Source organism: Nannospalax galili, unplaced genomic scaffold (assembly GCF_000622305.1).
Source record: "Nannospalax galili isolate Female #2095 unplaced genomic scaffold, S.galili_v1.0 scaffold875, whole genome shotgun sequence".
Classification (NCBI taxonomy): Eukaryota; Metazoa; Chordata; class Mammalia; order Rodentia; family Spalacidae; genus Nannospalax; species Nannospalax galili.
Genome location: NW_008337059.1, coordinates 3,910,614 through 3,931,626, shown reverse-complemented (window position 1 = coordinate 3,931,626; position 21,013 = coordinate 3,910,614). Strand labels below are relative to the sequence as shown.

The window sequence follows — 21,013 nt, the reverse complement described above, 5'->3', positions numbered from 1 at the left end:
AAGAGAGGAGTGTTGTGAAAATAGCCAATTGTAATAACCCTTGCACTGGAGCTTTCTAAGAAATATTTCAAAAAGGAAAGACTTATTTTTCCATTTCTAAAGAACATGCCTGTACAGTGAAATTACTACTTCAGGGTAATGTCAACCAATTTGAATAAAGATACCGGATTCTGATGTCCACTTAGCCATTTAGAGTATACACAAACAAAACTACACAGGGCCCATGTCATTATATTTAAAAACTCAAGTTGTAACAGAGCGTGCATATGGTTCTATCAAGAGAGTGTCACAGAAACTCCTTAGTTGTGGCTCAGAGACAAAACAAGAAATGAAAAATAATGACTTTTCTCATCTTCTCAATTATAGTTTTTTTCTCAATCATCACTCTGTTTTAAAAGATGGATGGACTCCCCTACAGAAGCAGATAGAACATAATCATGGATGGTTTTTTTAACTAGTTCTTAGTGGGAGCATCAGAAAGGAATGCTTTCTTTTGAGAAATGTTTGCCATTGTCCCCTCACACACAGACTGAAAGGACCAGCAGTGTTTTTATTGCAGCACATCATACTTGACCCCTTTGTCACATTCATGCAGAACTAACTTAATTCTCTGTTTAGGAGTATGAAAGTCAGGTACAGAAGGACATGTCTGTTTCAGATGTGAATTCTATCACTGCCCAAAGGATTCATTCTGTCAGTTTCCTGAGAAAGGTAACAATGACATTGCATGTAAACATATTTGATTTTGTTTTGTGAAAACTGATCTACTGGGTACATGGTGTACATTCTTTGTAGAGAGTTGGATGAACACCTCGCTTCAGACTTCCTTTTCAGAATTATTTACTTCACCGTCAATGAACTCATTGTGAAAGCTCATCCCTATTTTCTCTGTTTAAGTGTGAATGCTGCAAAGCCCTGCTTAATCAGTACAGGTGTAGTTTATCCATCTTCACATCTTTGGCCTTGTCATACTTTTAAAAAGGTTTAGGATATGCTTTAAGCAGGAGTTTTCCATATGGGAAATAAAGAAATGTTTTTGCTCATGACAGAACTCAGATTATTCTTCCTCTTTTTCTTCTTTTTTATGTATGGGGAAGTCCAGGAGGGAAGTGACCAGGATCTCCCCAAGGGTAAGAGAGGGAGTGCTGAGGATGCTTGAGAGGCATAAATGAATCCCAGTAAGGAGCTTTAAGAAAATGGTGTAGTAGCCGGGCGTGGTGGCGCACGCCTTTAGTCCCAGCACTCGGGAGGTGGAGGCAGGTGGATCTCTGTGAGTTCCAGGCCAGCTGGGGCTACAGGGAGACCCTGTCTCAAGAAGAAAAAGAGAGAGAGAAAGAGAAAAAGGAAAGAAAGAAAGAGAAAGAAAGAAAGAAAGAAAGAAAGAAAGAAAGAAAGAAAGAAAGAAAGAAAGAAAGAAAGAAAGAAAGAAAAAGAAAGGTATAGATTTCTACTTCTGTGAAGACTGCTATCTGAGGTTATGAGGTTAGTGTAAACCTACAATTTGGTATACTATAATAACAGATTATTAATTAGCTAGTTAATTAATAAAATATAATAACTGATCATGGAAAATTTTGACCCTGGAGGCCTACTAGGGCCAGAGATATCTACCCTTCCCTTTGTTAGAATATTCTGTTGATGTTGACTCTGTTGATGTTGACTCTGTGACTTAGGGGTTCCATAGGAGAAACTCACAGGACTGTGAGTCGTATGCACTAGATCTCTGTTGTGTCATTGGCACCAGTGGCAGCCAGGGCCAAGATTATAGCTGGAGAATAGAATCCCGGCAGTGTCAAAGAGGACTAGGTAGTGTTTTGCTGCAATGATTGACTCTAAGAAGCTAGTGTATTTCTTCAGTGTTCTTCTTCCATTAGGTTATTTAGTGACTGTGGAGTACCTGCTGTGAGTTCTGACCTCCTGGAGTTGATAGTCTAGTAGAAGTCATATCATAAACAAAAACTTATGTTTGAGAGCATGAAACATGCTAGGGAAAAAATTAGAAATTGAGGACAGGCGTGTGTGTGTGTGTATGTGTGTGTTTGGGGGTTTTCAACTTTAAATAAGATGGTAAGGAAAGAAGCCCATGAGAAGACAGCACTTCAACTCACTCATTTAGAACTAAAATGGGCAAGAGAGCCAGCCAGGGACTTTCTGGGAAAGAACATTCCAGGCCAATACAACCACCTGTGAGAACTGAAACAAAGCACCTGTGGCCTGTGGTAGAAACAGCAAGGAACCCAGTCCTGCAGGATACTAAGAAAGACAGGGAAACTGAACACTCCTGGGACGGGGGGGGGGGTTCAGTTCATTCTTAGGGTGACACTGTGCTGCCTGTGTTACAAGGTACTTCTTCCCAGTCTTCCATCACTCCATTTCCTAACCAGATCAAGCAGTTGACCAGACTTTGGGTTGCATTGTCTCCAGAATGATGTGTGTGGGTCAGAAAGCCAAGAGTTTCAAACCAGATGCTTCACTTCTGGGCTTCAGGTCTGGAAGCCTACCCTATTAGGAAGGAGAGAATTAGAGGAGGGAGGAAAGGGTTTTCCCAGACTATCATAATCTTTTGAAGAATAGAGGTTTGAGCCAGGTAGAGTGATGCACATCTATAATCCCAGCACTTGGGAGGTTGAGATAAGATTGAGAGTTCAAGGCCGGTCTGGGCCACTTAGTAAGAGCTATGTCCGCCTATGTGGCATAGTGAGAGCCTGCTTCAAAAAACAAAAGTCAAGGTCTGTAGCAGCAGCAGAGGGAAGTGGCTCTCTAAGCACCGAATTTCCTGCCGAGCTGATGGAATAGGAGTTGCAAGTTAACATAGGAGCCACTCAAAGGAAATACAGAAGTGCAGTCAGATTCCTTGAACCCGTAGGTCAAGATTCATGTGGATTACTTGTGGCTGTTGTAGAAATGAGTTCATATGACAGTCATCTCCTTCATCTGGTAAACACTGGGTCTGGCCATGATGCATACTGTGAGTTAGGTAGAAAAATCCAAGCGAAGGATTTAGGAAAGATGAAATGGATGAGAAGGGAAGACTGTGGAAAGAACTTGCAATTTTTTAATGTTAGGCTTTGGTGCAACAGAGTAGATTGGGAATGACCTTAATAATTTTATTTTCACTTATCTAACTCCTTTTCCACTCACATTTGAAGAACAAGAGGTAAAATATAGTAGCACCAGAAGCATTTTGAGCATGTAACCTTAAATATAAATGCTGCAATTCTATTAACTTCTGAATTTTTTTAGGTGAGAAGGTTGATAATGAAAAGACTCATCAAAGTTAGTAAATTTAACTTGTCAGATATTGTGGCTGACTATGAAGAAAGTGTGTCTACAAGGTACTATTAAAATGACTAAGTATGAAATGTAAAACTTTAAGCTAAGTCTTCAAACTCCTCTGAGTTCTCTAATTTTTAATACTGTGTCACCTGTCAAAACTGCAGTTTCAGAATACAAAGTGAGGTATGGAACAAAATACATTTGGCCACTTTTAAAGTTGCATTTCAGATGATCTACCTGACATAGTTTTAATTTTACAATATTTTAAGGACATTTTCTCTTTCTCCTTTTTTGGTAGTTCTTAGGACAAGGTAGAAAAATAAAAGAAACCTTTGCCCCAGTTTTTTTTTTCCTAAGATTTTCATGTCATGAGGCTGCTACTAGATAAGCCATTACTGGTAGCACAGCAATAAGCTGGTCCTCTCCCCCTGCAAGCCCGAGACTCCTCAACCACAGGGCACTGAATGCACAAGGGGCAGTCGAGAGTCTTTTGTTGAAGTATGTAGATTTTTCTACTGTTCATCTGTGATGCCCAGGAGGAGGCCAGAAGTAGGTTTGATCCTCTCTGGAGGCAAATGCTTAGCGTTACCAATAAGATTATGTCTACTTCAGAGTGCTTAACTCTACTGGCTTTTATTTTCAGTCCTTAAGAAGCTGGTGTGGCTATCAAACCATAATTCCATAGATTTAAGCTACTGGAGTCACCAGCATGTGAAACTCACTTTCATTCAGTCATTTTCAAAAGAGTGATTGCTTTGAATGAAAACACAAGCCTCTGGGTGTGTCTATGAGGGTGTTCCCAGAAAGGTTTAACTGAGGAGAGAAAACCCACCCTCGGTGTAGGCAGCAACATCCCATGGGCTGGACTACATACAAAAGAAAAGCTGAGCTGAGCACCAGCATTCATCTCTCTCTGCTTCCAGACTGTGAATGCACTGTGACCAGCCACCTGTGCTCCTGCCATTATGCCCTTGTCAGCATGATGGGCTGGATCCCATCAAACCGTAAACCAAAATTTAAAAAAAAAAAAAAAAAAAAAAAAACCTCCCAAAAGGTCAATATGTTTCATAGATTTATCTCTGTTGCCCTTGGAGTTTTTTGGATCATGGAATCACAGGGGCTGGAAGAATTGTGTGCTGTCTCAGCAGGAGGAAACACAGCACCTCTTCCTTTTGGAGTTCAGAAAATGGGCTCTTCTTTGGGTTTAAAGCAACTCTGTCCCCTTCCACAGTAGATAAAATGTGGTTCAGAATTATGATCTTATTTACAATTAATTTTAAAACCAAGATATTTAAACTATGTTGTTTTGTGTACATGGAGCTGATCATTTTTTACTCTTTAGTCAATTAACAGATGCAATTTGTAAGCTTTTTGAACCACGAAGAAAGTTAAAACCCCAGCGGAAAGAGAGAAAAAAAGTCACAGTGCAGAGCGTCTCTGATGGGGATATTAAGATTCTTGTCAGGATCCTGAGGGCTTATAACATTCCTACCAGAAAGATGGTATCTAATAGGTAAGGTAACATGCTCCAGCCTTTGCAGTTGCAAAAGATCAATCTTAAATGTGACAAGCATCCTTGTTATTTCATTACTGTTTTGGTACATAGTGGCTGGAGACATAGCTCCATGGTAAAGCATTTGTCTAGCACATGCAGTGACCTGGGTTTGATGTCTTGCCCCATCCACACAAACCAGATGCATAAAGATGAATGAAATGTAAAGCACTCATTTGTATAGTCAAACTTAACTGTAGATGTCACATATTGAGAGGTTTCATAGTAGTTCAATGGCAGAAGTGCCTGCCTGCTGTGCTCAAAGCCCTAGGCTTAAGGCCCAGAACTGCTGAAAACAAACAAACAAACAAACAAACAAACAAACAAACAAACAAAAACTTTTCAGGAGTTTGAGATTTCCAAAGTAACTTGGACATAAAGGTTTTGGGGTATTTATTTGCCACATGCCCATCCTCCACATTATCAAATAAATTCCTTTGGCTCCTATTCCCTGTTGTGAATTTGTAGTTTCTTCTGTCAACCACACTGCTCGCTGTCACTGTCCTCCCACTGTACTGGAAGCAGGAAGAGGAATAAAGCAGGTGAAATGCTAATTTTGTTTCAGGAAATGTCTAGGAAAGTTGTGGGATGATTGTAGAAGACTCATGAGGTCAGAATTGCTAGTTACAGCCTGTACTAGTTTGGATTTGTGGGTGACTTTACACAGCCTTTTGCATGTATACCAAGTGGATTTTATTTGCATTTTTTCAGACCAGAATAGACATTACCAATGGCATGAATATTTAGTGCTCATGTGTATTTAATATGTCCTGGGTATTTAGCGTCAGGTGTGATTGAGAAGTATGAATATTTACTACCCAAATGCCTCAGGAATACGGGGTACCCCTCTCCCTATTTACCACAAATGTGTTCCACTTGCTTGTTTTAGGCTTAGTACACGCCGCCTGATTCTACCTGGGAAAAACAAGCATTTTCCTTACTGTCTGTTAATCTATATTTAAAATCTCTTAAAGGTTTTGCCTGTGTTTTATAAACTACAACCATATTTGTTAATACAATCGACTATTTTTACAAAAAATGCACATCAATGGCTATTTGTAAAATAAGGACATAAAAAACCCACTACCATTGTCTATAATATTATTCTGTGAAGGAAACTAGTGTAGCACCAAAAAACGGAGTGGGAAATATATATTCTCAACATATCACTTGGCTTCCTTTTTTCCTTTGGCTTAAAACCAGTGAAAATGTGGTCATAGACTAGATCTAGTTTGTAAGTCAGCAGTAAGGAGCCACCCTCCAGAAGCAGTGATATGGTATATTTAGCTCTGACCACCAATACAATATGACAAAAACTCCCTAAGATTCATGGTAACTCTCCTGCCTGCCAAAACTAATATTAAAACTAATTAAAATATGTCTCAATGTTGTTTTTCCTAAAGAGTTTTGGATATGCCTACCTATTTGAGATCATCCTTGCCTTGCCTCAGACATCAAGAAACAATCAGATCAGTAGCCTCAAGTGAGATCTTAAATGAGGTAAGTTTTTTAATTTTGTAAAGTAAAATATTGATTCTGTTTGCTTTCCATTACAGCTGGCTCCCATTTGGTCTCTTCATCACTGTATTCTTTGGACTTCAGTTTATTTCCTCTGACAAAGTAAAGATGTTCTTTTAAAATGTAACTCTGACACTGGAGAGATGGCTCAGTGGTTAAAAGCACAGGCTGCTCTTGCAGAGGACCCGGGTTTGGTTCCCAGCACCCACATAGCAGCTAACAACCATCTGTAACTCCAGTTCCAGGGGATCTGATGCCCTCTTCTGATCTCCTTGGGTATTGCACATGAGTGCACTTACACACATGCAGGCAATACACTCATACACATAGAATAAAAATAATAAATAAAATAAAAATAAAAGTAACTCTTAACCATTTCATTCTCTACTCTCAGGGTCTATAGAACAAGGTATAAGCTCCTGGGAATAGCTCTAGAATATTTGATACTTTGGCTCTTGTCTACCAGATAGCCTTATATCTGTCCATAGCACAGCCATATACTAGCACTTGTCTACAAGGCCTCTGGTAATTGTTCCTGTTTCTGGACATGGCCTCCACCCACCTCCATGTTATTGACCAAATAACCACAGCAGTGTTTCAAAGCCTGAGTTCATGCAGTGTTTTGTGATGCTCTCCTAGCCCTTACCCCAGAAATGTCTGCTTTCCCGAGTAACAACTGAATGCATTTATTTCCTTTCATTTTTCGTGTGTCATTGCACATATCTCCCTGTTTATTTTTCCATGGTAGACTTTAAAGTCCTTAAGTTCCTGACTTAGACCAATAGACTAAGATCAATAGATGTTTATTAAACAAACAACTGAGCAATGGCTATTTGAAAATTAAATCCCCAGTTGCCAAATGATTTCCTACTCTTTTACTTTTCTTAATTATGTAAAATATTACATAGTCAATGTTTATCATGCATTTCAGGATACTACATACCCTTTCATAGAGGTTTCTTTTCAACACACTGTATATCAAACCAATACTGCAAGTGGATCTCATCCATCCTGGAATGAAGAAATTAAAGTAGATTTTACGTAAGTTGGAGTCCATTTTCCTGCAGCTCCTAGTCAGAGTAATTGTGTGTGCATGTTTGTGTATGTGTAGGTAGGTGTGCCTGTGGAGGCCAGAAAACAACCTTGGATGTTGTTACTCAGGTATCACCCACCTTTTATTTGAGACAGGGTGTTGGGGAGACACAAACAAATGTCTACTCACTTCACATAGGGAACCAACCATGGACCAAAGATGTAATTCCACCAAAGTCCCGCTTGCCAAACCAATGAGTTTATTGGAGTTACTCACAGGAATGTGGGTGAGTAGTAGGTTACAAGAGAAGGGGTGACTCAAAGGCAGCTAGTCACCAGAAAGCCCACCCAGCCTGGCTGTGACTCAGGAACGTTGCAGTCCTGGAACTCTGCACAACCTGTGAGTGGCTTGAAAGGTTGGAGCATCTCCTTGGCTCAGCAGTCTTGCTGCTAATATAACCTTAGGGGAAGGGGACTTTGTGAATCTACTGTTTCAGGGACGTCCTGAGATTTGTGAGTTACTTCCTGAGCCTTAAGATGCTTCCCTCTAGAATGGAAATGTTTCAATTCAGAGACTCTTGCTAAGGACACAGACCGCTGAAGTAGGATAGGCTGGCCAGCCCAGGGAAAGCCCCAAGAATACACCTATCTTCTCCCCAGCACTGGGACTACCAGTGCACCGCCACAGCCAGCTTTTTTCCCAAGGGTTCTGAATTGAATTCCGGTCTTCATGCTTGCAAAGCAATCACTTTACCAACTTAGCAATCTCCCCAGGCCCCTGAAGTTCATAAAAAAAGGAAGAATAACAAAATTATTTTCTGGAGTCATTTATTGAAAATGATTGTTTTATTTAATCCTTTAAATTATAAATATTAAACCATATAAACTAATATATAAAGTATTCTGATGACAAATAATAAAATGAATATTTGTGCATCTACCACCCAGCTTGAAAACTAAACTATAACCAGTATCTGACAAGGCCCTCTGTGTATTACCAAATTACATCTCTTTTATGTCCTCCCATGAATTCATGTTCATCATTCTCTTCCCTTATGATTTTAGTTTCAAAGTATTTAAGACATAATTCCCCAGCTATAGTTTATTTATGCCCAATTTGAGCTTTATAGAAATTGAATCATATCTATATATCCTACAATCTTGTTTCTTTACTATTATTTTTAGTGATTTTTATATACTCATCTTTATATTGTAGCTACTTGCTGTGGTCTGAATGTGTCTCCTAAAATTCATGTGTTATAAACTTAATCTTTATTGCAACTGTGTTGTAAGATGGAGCCTAATGAGAGATACTTAGGTCATGTGGGCTCTGCCCCTTATCAATGAATGGATGCTGTTATTTAAAAAAAAATGGAGCTGGAGAGATAGTTCAGCAGTTAAAAGCACTTGCTGTTCTCGCTGAGGACCCAGGTTGAGTTCCCAAAACCCACATGGCAGCTTACCACTGTCTGTAACTCCAGTTCCAGGGTATCCCACACCCTCTTCTGACCTCTGTGGACACGTAGTGTGCATACATACAAGCCACGCCTGTGGCACCCAGCACTGAGGAGGCAGAGGTAGGCAGATCTCTGTGAGATCAAGGCCAGCCTGGTCTACATAGTGAGTTCAAGGCCAGCTGGGGTTACAGGCAGGCCCTACCCTCCCCCCCAAAAAAGTAGCTAAGAAAGGCATTCAGGAGTGGGTTTTCCTCTTGAGCTATGTGAACAGACAGTAGGAAGGCCCTCACTAAACACCATGCATTGATTTTGTACTTCTCAGCTTCCAGAACGGTAAGAAATAATGTCTTTTCCTTTCAAGTTACAGTCCCGAGTGTTCTGTAATTGCAGCAGCAAATAGACTAAGACACTTTGGTTCATCTATTTTCATTTGGATATGATATCCATTGAATGAAAACATTGCCGTTTACTCACCCTTTTTTCTGTTGAACACACTTGTCCTGCTTCCATTTTCTTTTTCTTTTCCTTTGCAAACAATATTGCTTATGCATTCTTATCCTAGTCTTCTGAAACACATGTGTGTTTCTCTTTAAGTCAGTGGCTCTAAACTCTTTTGTGTATTATAATCACCTAGATATCTTCTCTTGAAACACAAATGCCTAGATTATCTTCTTACTTTCTAATGTCATAGGCTTAGGGTGGGTCCATTACTTTCATTTCTAGCAAATTAGTGTAATGTGTGTGTACTTAACCAGCAATGGATTTTGTTTACTTACTTTAAAAATTTTGAATTACTTGCATTTTATATAGAATGAGTAAAAAATATATTCCTGCAATATTCTTGCACATAAAATATTTGTTAATGAAAGTTAAGAAATTAAATTTCAAAATGCAGAAAGAAATATGTACTTGTGTTTCTGCTTGCTACAAAGAAGAAAAAAAATAATTATAGACTCAAATAATCCAATAACTAAGTATGCTTAGGAACCCTTCCCCCAATGACCCAGTAGAAATGGATCAAATTCCATATCTACTCTCTAAGATTTCTGAGTACAAGTTTCCTTCATCAAGTATCTGTAGCTACTAAATACCTAAACATTTTCAGTAATATAAGTTTATTTTGAGAAGTGAGAAATTGATTGTTTTCTATGAATAACATATTATTTCATACTTCATATGATATCATTACATAAGATTATTTATATGATTTGTATGTTTTATCTGGTGCCTATGTTAACATAGATCCCCTACCTACAAAGTCTATGGGAACTCAGAACTAACATAATCACCTGCATATCTGGGGTGACATCTTGTAGTTTATGTAAGCATTTGTATCCAAGCTTCTACTTTTCAAAGTGAAAGCTTCCAGACATTAACCACGATGTATAAGGAGAAAGAGAAAGAGAGAGATTGGAGCGGGGGCTGGGAGGGACGACGATATCCTGTTTATGCCATAGATTTCAATTTGAGGAATAAAACCCTAATGGACCAGTACCCCTTGGAATTTTGTCAGCTGAAGTACTATGGGTGCTTCTGCAAATAGCAGAAATCGACTTTATTTTTCTAGATTCAACACTAACTCAATTATATTTCCAGTCCTTGATCAGAGCTTCTAAGCAGATTTCCTGGTTATCTACCTGCCCTTCTGGATGTTGTGCCTCTTGTTCCTGATACTTACTTTCTTGACCTTCTTATTCTGCCTGTTTAAAGGAGAGAGTTGTTTAAAGGGGAAATCTATTATATTTTAGTGTAAAAATCCAGTTAGATGATTCCTATATAGAGTGTATTTGCTGAGAGCCAGGCATGGCAGTACATGCCTGTAATTCCATCAAATGGGAAGCTGAGACAAGAGGACCCTGAATTTGAGGCCAATTGGGTCTACACAGCAAGTTCCATGCTGGCCTGGAGGAAAAAGTGAGATTGTCTCTTCTTGAGCCTTGAGGTAGAAAAGAGGGGAGGTGGAGAAAAAGAAAAGAAAAAAATGTGTTTGCTTAGAAAATTATCAAGTAAGATATGTGATTATGAGTGCCTGGGAATATTCGGATTATTAGTTTAGACTTTAAAGTTAGGGGAAGTCTATTCTTTGGGGTTGTTTGTTTGAGATAAGATCTTGCTTGCTATGTAGCCCAGACTGGCCTGGAATTCACTGTAAACTCAGCTGGCCTTTAACTCAAAATCCTCCTGCCTCAGTATTCTGAGTGCTTGGATTATAAGCAGGTGTCAGCATACCCAGCCAACTATGCTGTATTAAAGTAATTGGCTTAGGAGAACATAAAGTAATCAGTAACATAAATATATTTGTAAGTGAACTCAGGGAAGACTGGATTGCTTATATTCCTCAAGTTTCGGCTGTGAGATAAGCCCGAACCACATTGGGAATGCAACAGGACCAGCAGGTCAGCTGAGGGAAAATCACCCAGCTGCTGCATTTTGTTGCCTCTTACATAAGACTCCAATGCCCTGTTTCCTGTGACACTTTAGTGAACAGAAACTACACACAGGGCTGTAGAATGGTATAGTGCTTACCTGTGTGCATGCAACCTTCAGTTCAACTCCCAGTTCAGATAAAAAAAAAAAAAAAAAAAAAAAGCTGCATGAAAATGGGACAAATAGTAACAGTAAATGGCGAGCCCTGCTTCAGAGGAGGAATTGGAACAAAATTCGAAGGAAGTTTGAATAGAATACAAAATGCAAGGACTTGACGGATTTAGACTCAAAACTTGAAAAATGTCTAGAAGTAATTCGTGTCTTTTGTCCTGCTAGCAGAGTGCTATAAATCCCCGTTGCTTCCACGGCCCTGCCTTATGAAGTGAAACCCCCTGAACGAGCAAACTGGGGGAATCAGCTTGTTTTATCACCTAGAAATGTTCAATATCACACGGAGTATTCAACTTGAGATTGTTCTTTAAATTCAACCAGTGTTTTTCAGTGGTAACTGCAGACAGGTATCAGAAACTTCTAGAAATTATTGGAGGTTCCTTGAAGTAGTACTTTCTTCTTTAGGCAAATGATTCAATAAATAATGTCAGTTGCCATTATATGGTAAAAATGTAACCAGATGGAGTTCTGGGGTGCTTGCCAGTCCTTACATATGGCGAATTACAAAGCGCACATTAACTCCAATGAAGAGTAAAAGCCACTCTGAGTCACACAATCTTTTCTAAGTTTAAACTTTACAGAAGAAAAGATCACAAGTACTTTATTGTAGTTCATGAGTAATGCACTTAGAAAATAAACAGATTTTGGAAAAAACTTAGTATGTTTTTCTTATTTTCAGTTCACCAGGACATGATTATAGCTTCTCAAGTTTATCTAAAATAAAAGATAATATATATATCAACATTTTTGATGAAGTGATGATTGAAAAACATGAGGTAAAGTAGAATAATTATAATAACTAATGTTGAAATAATTATAAGAAGGTCAAGCTGAATGACATCAAGGAGCATGCTTATAATTTGTTTGTTTTTGAGACAGGGTCTCACTTTATAGCCTAAGCTATCCTTAGGTTTACTATGTAGCTCTGGCTGGCCTTGAACTTGCAATAGTTCTCCTGCCTTAGTCTCTCAAGTGCTTGGATTACAGGTGTATATCACCACATCTGGTGTAATTTGCTTTTAATGCAATATATGCAACATCTTAAAAGGATTTGAATCAATGTGCAATAAATTCAGACACGACAAAACCACTCTACACATTACAGATCACAACATATAAAGAGAAAGGATGGTAAACAGACCAAGGACTTGGGAAAAGTAGCCTTTAGTGATTGGACATTATGTTTAAATAGGAGTTTCTTAGTAATAAAGACAGAAAGAGAAGCAAAAAAAATACCACATATTTCTCATTATCTGATCAAAGAGCACATACCACTGCTGTGGTATGTATGGTACAAGACACCAGGTTATTTCTAGGACGAGAATTCTGTTGTATTTTCTATAATTTCTAAAATTAGCGACTGTCTTCCCCATACATTGGTGAAGATCCTAACCCAATGCCCAGCACCATAGCAAATTCTGCAATAAATGTTAGTTTCCTTCCTACATAACTTGGCACTAAAAATGTAAAGATGCAAATCCACTGGAGCTGCTCTTTTGGGGTAGGTAAGTTAAATGCTTTCATACAAATGACTAAAACTCTATGGAAAGTTACTAGAATAAAGTCCACACTGCTCACTGCCTGAAAGCCAATATTCAGGAGATGAGAATTGGTAGGAAGGAATCAGATTTGTTCAAGGGCCTATAGTTAGGTGGGTACTGGGAATCAAACCTGGGTCCTCTGAAAGAACAGCCAGTGCTCTTAACCAATGAGCCATCTCTCCAGTCCCAATCTTTTCTTTTGTAAAAGTTTAAGCTTAGAAAAGATTGTGTGATTCAGAGTACCTTTTACTCTTCATTGGAGCTAATGTGCGCTTTATAATTTACCTTGTGCAAGGACTTGCAAGCAGCCCAGAACTCTGTCTGGTTACATTTTTTTCTATACAGCTGCTACTGACATTATTTATTGAATTTTTTTTTTACCTAAAGTACTACTTCAAAGAACTTCTAATAATTTCTAGAAATTTCTGATACCTGTCTGCAGTCACTACTGAAAAATAACTTCGCTTTGAAGAAGATGAAGGGGCTATCCTCAGAGCTCTATCTTGCAGAACTCAGGTATACAAAGGGCTTTATCAGTAAAGAAAGGGGACATAGTGAGCAATAGTAGGCAGGTTACATGCAGAGACGGGTCTCTGTCATCTAGGGAGTGTGTCTTCTTTTTTTCTTCTCTGAAACATTGCAATGGACCTCAACTACCTGGTGCCAGCTCCTGTACTTCCTCTATGATAGACATCTTACTTTCCTGCAAGTTAAATCTTACAGCAGTTTGCATGCTGCATTGTGTTACTGATGAACAGAGCTAAGATGCATTACAAAGGTATTAAGATACTTTGGGTTATGTAAATCTGAAGAAATATTATTTAGTGTCTTAACCATTTAGGAACTTTCTCTTACTGATGTGTCCAACCCCCATGGACCACGTGAGTCCCAGGATAGCCATTTGTAGATGGTAACATATCACAATGTCAAATGGTTGGATATATTTGCTTTAGAATTTAGAAAGCTGGGGATAAAGGGGTGGTTCAGCAGTTAAGAGCACTGACTGCTCTTGCAGAGGACCTGGATTTGATTCCCAGTGCCCACATGGAGACTAACAACCGTCTGTAACTCCAGTTCCAGGGGATCCGACACCTTCTTCTGACCTCCGCAGGCATTGCATGACATGGGTGCACTTACACACATGCAGGCAACACACTCATACACATAAAATAAAAATAATAAATTAAAAATTAAAAAGAATTTAGAATGCTGGGGAAACAGGAAGGGAAATAAACCTTTCAAAGGATTGGAGTAGGGTGTGCAATGAGCTTGTAAAAGGCAACAGGAAGGGAAGGAAAAGGGGCTCTGCTGAGGACAACTCCCTGAAGAATTGGCCCTGTTACCACAATTCTATTGAAGCAACAAATAATTCTACCTGGATGAATCAAAGATCCAGATCAGAGAAGATGAATGTGACATTGAGGTATATAGTTAAGGAGTAGATCTTCTGTAAAAAGTACTGAAAGAAATCTGAGCAGTAATGTCTTCGAAGAGTTTTCCAGGAGAGAGTTACAAATATTCTTATTAAAACTTATTCAAACTTTAAATCAGGCTGAGGGTAAGATCTTAAACAGTAATTTGGTGATGCCCTGTATCCAAGGAGTTAAGCTAAGCACTTTTCTGATTCTAAACCAATAATGGGTTGAGTTTAGAAAACCCAAAAGAATGACCAACCTTTTTTTTCTCAAACATGAAGTATCTCGGTGACTAGTTTGATCAGAATGGAATATCAGATGATTAATAGTTGAACTCTTGTGCTTTGCATTGTTATTGGGTTGAAATCTACAAGTCCTGGGCACGAGATTTAACTGTGACAAGGGCGACATTCTATTTAGAAGAGGAAAGTGTCTTGTATTCTTGACCTCCCCTGTGAAATGGATTGTAGGGTAACTACATTCCATTTTCTCTAAAAGAGACTAGAACTAGGCAAAACCACAAGATAAGCACCCATTTAAAAGGCACTTTGGATTTATTATTGATCACTATTCTGTCCAGAAATGCAATTTTCCTCTTCCTATATTTTTCTTCCTACTATCAAATCTATCTTACTTCCCTCTAATCTCCCCTTGTTAATTATGTGTTAGCGGTAACCTGAGGACTCTCAAGTCTCACAGACACATCTCGTATTTTTAACACTATGGATGACAGAGCTGTTCTGTCTTTGGGTTGGGGCTAGGCACTCTAGACTTGGAGCCTAGGTTAACTGAAACTGTAAAATAAACTTGATAACTACACATACGCACGCACACACATTGTAAATTGATCTAGTGCTCAGGTGGTTTAAATGCTCATAAAGGAGGATCTCTGTGAGTTCAAGGCCAGCCTGGTCTATGTAGTGAGTTCCAGGACAGCTGGGGCTACAGGGAGACCATGTCTCAAAAAGACCAAAAAAAAAAAATGGAGAGAGGAAGGAGTGGAAAGGAGGAGAGGGCAAAGGTGGGGGGTGGGGACGGTGAAGAAGGCCAGGAAAGGAAGATTGTTTTTAAAGATTTTCACATCATTATCAGCAGAGTTTTATAATCTTTGATATACCCCTGGTTATCCTCTTATTATTTTTTTAATTTTTTTCTCCTTTTGAAACAAGGTCTCCCTATAGCCACAGCCATTCTGGAGCTTGCTATGTAGACCAGGCTGGCCTCGATCTCACAGAGATCCACCTGCCTCTGCCTCCCAAGAGCTGGGATTAAAGGTGTGCACCACCATGCCCAGCACCCTCTTTTTATTTCTAACTTTAACCAAGTGTGTCTAATTTTTTCTAATTCCATTGTGTCTTTTTTTAAGATAGGGTCTTAACATGCTATTCAGACTTACCTGGAACCCAAGGTGTTTCTGCCTTAACCTCCCAAGTGCTGGGATTGCGGGTGTGCACCCTCTCACCCAGCACACTAAACTCTTTGAGATCAAGGAGCTCTGAAATAAAAGGTCTTATTGAGATATCACAGCTTCTAGTCAGAAAGTACAAGATCCTGGGGCGAGTTCCTACAGCTACCAGCAGCAAAGCTTAATAAGTGAAAGTGATGTGGATTGTTAGGTTCTACCAATGGGAGGGATGGAGGAGATGGTAAGTGGTAAATGGCAGTCCCTCCTTTGGTCCTCTACCCATACTTCTAATTTTAACATTTTATTATTATTATTTTGGTTTTTTGAGACAAGGTCTCACTATGTAGCTCCAGCTGGCCTGGAACTCACAGTATAGACCAGGCTTGCCTTGAACACACAAAGATCCACCTGCCTCTGCCTCTGAGTGCTGGGATTAATGGCATGTGCCACCACACCCAGCTAATAGTATTATTGAGGGGTCAATAAGTTAACGGTAATCAGTGCATATTTAAAGTAATTTGACAAGTTTTAACACACATATACACCTATGAAGCCATCATCACAATCGAGATAATGAATATAACCATTGCCCTGGAAAGTTTTCCCCTATGTAGTTGGTGTATCTTCCTCCCTTCTCTCCCAGCCTCCCATGCCAGACAAGCATTGATCTGTTTTCTGTCACTACAGTTTGTATATTCTAGAATTTAATAGAAATGGAATTACTTCATAAACCAATGTATATATGAATCCAAACATCATGTGATGCCTCATAAACTATGCAAACCATAAAATTATGGACTGGGGATGCAACTGAGTTGTGCAAGCGCCAACTAGAGTTGTATTAGCCTACAAGAGGCCTCGGGTTCAATCCCCAGCACCACCAGAAAAGAAAGAAACAAAAGAATGATTTGTTAGAGTTACATGTGAGTTCGTGAAGGTATTCATCCTATAAAATCAGCTTATGGAAAACATTTTCTTACATTTAATTTTGATTTATTTTAATAGGATCATTGCCTCAAGAGCTGTAGTACTCATTCATACATAAGAAAGAACTGGCTTGGTTCCATCAGCTTTCCTTTCTCTGTTCTTCTACAACAATCTGAGGTAACCCAAAATAGTTTTTTTGTTGTTGTTATCTATTCCAAGATTTACTTCTCAAAAAGAAGTAAAGAAGCACTTTCTGATTTTTTTTAGTCAGATCCTGTGATTGACAGGTTAGAAAGCTATTAAAATGATCCTATATTAATAAGTGCTGTGGAGTTTTAGAGTGTAAAAGGGTTTTTTTTGCTGTCTATAAAACAGAAGACAGATATTCAAAACTTATTTTTTAAATATCTTTAGAGTGTTTACTAAGAAAGAACAGAAAAGCTAGCCTTATGTCTTAAAAAAAAATTTGTATTTGCCTCAAAGACCTTTGTAAGATCTGACCCATGAGATGTTCTGATTAACAATGGACTTTGTAATCACAAGTGCCAAGAACTTTATCTTGTCAGCATTGCTTATCCATTATGCTGAAGATGATGAGACCTGGTTTCTGGAAGACCCTCAGGGGGCTCTGCTGTTGGGCTGTGACACTCCATTTTAGAGTAGGTCACTCACTAACTGAAAGATCTTAGGCACCGTAACTGAAATCTCTGAGGCTATGCCAGGCACTGAAGATTTGAAGAGTTGGAGTGAATTTCCTACCTAACAAGCTTACTGTCTATTGGTGAAACTAGCATTTTGGTGCACTGTGATACACTGTAGTTTTAGTAGTGTAGGATAGCTTCTGTGAGTCTACATAGGGGAACTTCACTCTGTCTGGGCTACTGGGGGGATGGGGGCTTAGAGAATTTGGTAGTGAGCAAGAGGAGAATGATCCAGTAACTTGCTTTTCTTTCTTCTGGCTCATTTAATTAAATATTTCAATGAATTTCTTAAGCACTGGAGGTCATTTTTTGTGAAAAATGAATCAGGTGTACATTAGTTAGGACTAGATTAGGCCATATGTAACAGAGAACTACCCGTGACTGGTAGAAATCAGAGGTCCATTTACCTTACCTAAAAAGAAGTCCAGATGCCAGGGGCAGCTGTTCAGGGATATTATCAAGATCCCAAGCTATTTGTATCTTTCTCTTCCACTGGCATTGTATATCTTTTATCCTCATAATTGTAAAATGTTCCCTGCAACTTCAGCCTCATACCTTTATTAAGACAGGAGGCAGGGATAAGCAAAACAGGCAGTTCCCACATGCCCCACAGACTTCTATTTGAGACAAGATCTCCTTGTAGCCCCAACTGGCCTGGTCTTGATCTCATAGTGATCCACCTGCCTCTGCCTCCCGGGTGCCGGGATTAAAGGCGTGTGCCACCACACCCAACCTTGCTTGAGTTTTATTTATGTGACCACCATCCTTCTGTCCTGGTAATAACTAAAACCATTAGTTTAACAAAAAAGTAGCAGAGCAGAGACAGTAGGTAGAAGAGTAGGACATTATGGGCAGTCATGTGAAGTCATGATGGAGCAGTCCACAGATAATGGAATCTAAGTTGTTGGAGGTTTGGGCTCCTATATTTGTAAATCCTTGCAGACAGCTCTCAGTTTCAGAGCAGGCTATATGTTACAGAGGTAGTTCAGAAATGTGGGTTTCAGGGTGGGCAAATCTGGATTGTAACCCTGGCTCCCCTTCTCATTAGTTCTATGATCTTGTACAATTATATTATTTCTCCTAGCCTCAGATTTTATCCTTAAAGGGTGGTATCTATCCCATTGAATGGGGCCATCTGCGTCACACACTTGGCACAGTGCCTCACACACACTAGGGGCTGGGTAACTATTAGCGGCTGTTGCTACTGTAATTCACCTCTTCCTTACTCTCTTACACACATACAAGACCTCTACTCCACTCCTGTAAACCTTATTCAGGGTTGTTTTTCCTGCCATTACCTTTTTTTTTCTTCCTGGACCCAAATGCAAAATGTAACATGATCTTTTAGCATCCTCTTTAAACCCAAATTAGGTTTCCCAAGAGCTTTTATCTCAGTGCCGTGGTGGTACTTTACTTCCTCCATTTCTCACTTTTGCATAGTACAAATTAGTCAGGGACTGAAGGTGTTAAGAGTGCCTATTGATCACCCCAGAGATCCTGATCTTGGGCAGGAGCCCACCTACCTGTGTAAGCCAGGTCTCTCTTGTGGGGAAGACTGATCTGTGGTATAGTGTATTTGACTGATGTTGGTTTTCATCATGTATTCTTTCAGATTAGTGGAACATTTCAAGTAAATATCCCACCAGTTTTGCTGGGGTATACTTGGAGTAAGACTTACGTATCTCCTAAAGAGGACTGCAATGGGCAGAATTTAAAAGACTGTACCTTCTTAAATATTTTTGCTACACTTGAACCTCAAATATCATATATCACCTATAATCCAAAACCAGAAGAGGTAGGTTTTATACTAAACTATTCTGAACAAATCATCAAAGAAATGTAGACTATTTTTTAAAACTGGTAATAATTTCAAAGCCAGCAAAGGCAAATATCAATTCTTGGTATTTTCTTAAGGGGAAAAATGTGATACAATTTTGAACTACTTTACATCTGATTCTAGTTTACAGATCAAATAGATGTTTTGCAGAGAGCACAGACTTTTAAAAATAATTGTAAGGCAATATTTCCTAACCGAAGAATTGTAACCACTGTTTTTAATGATGAAGGGATACAGATCTTAGTCACAAGATATATCAAGCCATTAAATCCACCTCAGCAGCTTCTTGATATATTTCTTCATGACTCTAATGCAACGCTTGTAAGTTACAGTTATTTCTATGTTTACTGCTTCATTGAGATTAAAGGACATGTATGAAGAATCATGTATATCTTTTGTTTATTTGGGGTCAGTCTAGGTAACTGATATTATTTGTAAGCTATAAAACTCCCTTAGCCGGACCCTTAAAGCTAAAAATCAAAAACCCTAGTTTAGGCTACTTTACAGCACTCTGCTTTTCCGTCATTGGTTTCTTTCTGACTATGGGTGTTAACAACCAAAATCCAGGAGCTAACAGTTTTCTCAGATAGTTGTCAAGCACTGTGAACCTTATGTATTAATAAAGTCAGTAGTGTCAAAGGTACATAAAGGGTATAGAGGTACATAAAGGGCAGCTATTATATATCACTTAAAGTATTAATGAATTTTCTGGGTTAACTCTTTATTTATAGTCCTTCCTCCTTTCTGGCCTTGGAGTCCTGGTGTACAGCATTCTAGGGGGTTGGGGGGACTCTCCAGTATAACCTCTGTTGTTTGAGAAAGCAGATTACACCACTGTCTCCTGTTGTAGCATCTTATGCAAGTGTGGCACCTCTCTCATCATTTTCTGCGGCTGTTGGGAAGTCACAGGCTCTATATTTGAGTGTGGACTTTCCAGTGCAGCTGTAAATGGGGGGTGCCCACCCCTTTGTAAATAAACCCCACCCTATGCTATGTTAATAAAAAAAAAAGAAAGAAAAGAAAACTATAAGTGTTTGGATAGATAGATGAGAGGGATCTGACTAGACTGCAAGTGGATGGACTTGCACTAGGGAACATCTGGGGGCACTGACTTGACGTAGTGGGCCTTAACACCCAGGGCAGAGGATATGGTTTCTAGTGGGGGGGCTATGGGAGGGTCCTGATGGGGATGGGGCTATAAAGATGATTCAGATTGTTTGAGATATTCTGTATGAAATACAACAAAATTTAATAAAATAACTTTAAAAAGGGAATTCTGAGGAGTTTTAGAGATGGCTCAGAGATTAGGAGCACTTACTGCTCTAACAGAGGACCCAGGTTTGGTTCCCAGGACCCACATCAGACAGTTCACAGCTGCTTGGGCACTTGTATGCACATTGGTTCACATACATGCACTCAGGCATACACATCCACATAAATTAAGATAAATGTAGATAAATCTTTTTTAAAAAGAATTTTTCAGGGGGCTGGAGAGATGGCTCAGCAGTTACGAGCACTGACTGCTCTTGCAGAGAACCCAGGTTCAATTCCCAGCACCCACATGGCAGCTGCGAACCATCTTTAACTCTGGTTCCAGGGGAATCCAATGCCCTCTTCTGACCTCCGCAGCATTGCATGGCACGGGTGCACTTATATACATGCAGGCAATACACTCATACACATAAAATAAAAATATTAAATAAAATATATATTTTTTTTATTTCTGCTTTTTATTCTGTACATACATCATATAC

At 39.2% G+C, this 21,013-nt stretch overlaps 1 protein-coding gene across 1 annotated transcript in view; it reads left to right on the top strand.

Annotated features, from left to right (window-relative positions):
• The window catches only part of Cc2d2b (coiled-coil and C2 domain containing 2B), a gene marked incomplete at its 5' end in the record, with an annotated part of 75,952 nt that overhangs the window by 39,347 nt on the left and 15,592 nt on the right, over nt 1-21,013 (top strand). Inside the window, 9 exons of the mRNA XM_029563009.1 lie at nt 619-711; nt 3,244-3,335; nt 4,619-4,789; nt 6,232-6,328; nt 7,278-7,387; nt 12,113-12,209; nt 16,800-16,898; nt 19,035-19,217; nt 19,383-19,580. Coding sequence (XP_029418869.1) covers nt 619-711; nt 3,244-3,335; nt 4,619-4,789; nt 6,232-6,328; nt 7,278-7,387; nt 12,113-12,209; nt 16,800-16,898; nt 19,035-19,217; nt 19,383-19,580 — 1,140 coding nt within the window. The remainder of the gene's footprint in view (nt 1-618; nt 712-3,243; nt 3,336-4,618; nt 4,790-6,231; nt 6,329-7,277; nt 7,388-12,112; nt 12,210-16,799; nt 16,899-19,034; nt 19,218-19,382; nt 19,581-21,013) is intronic.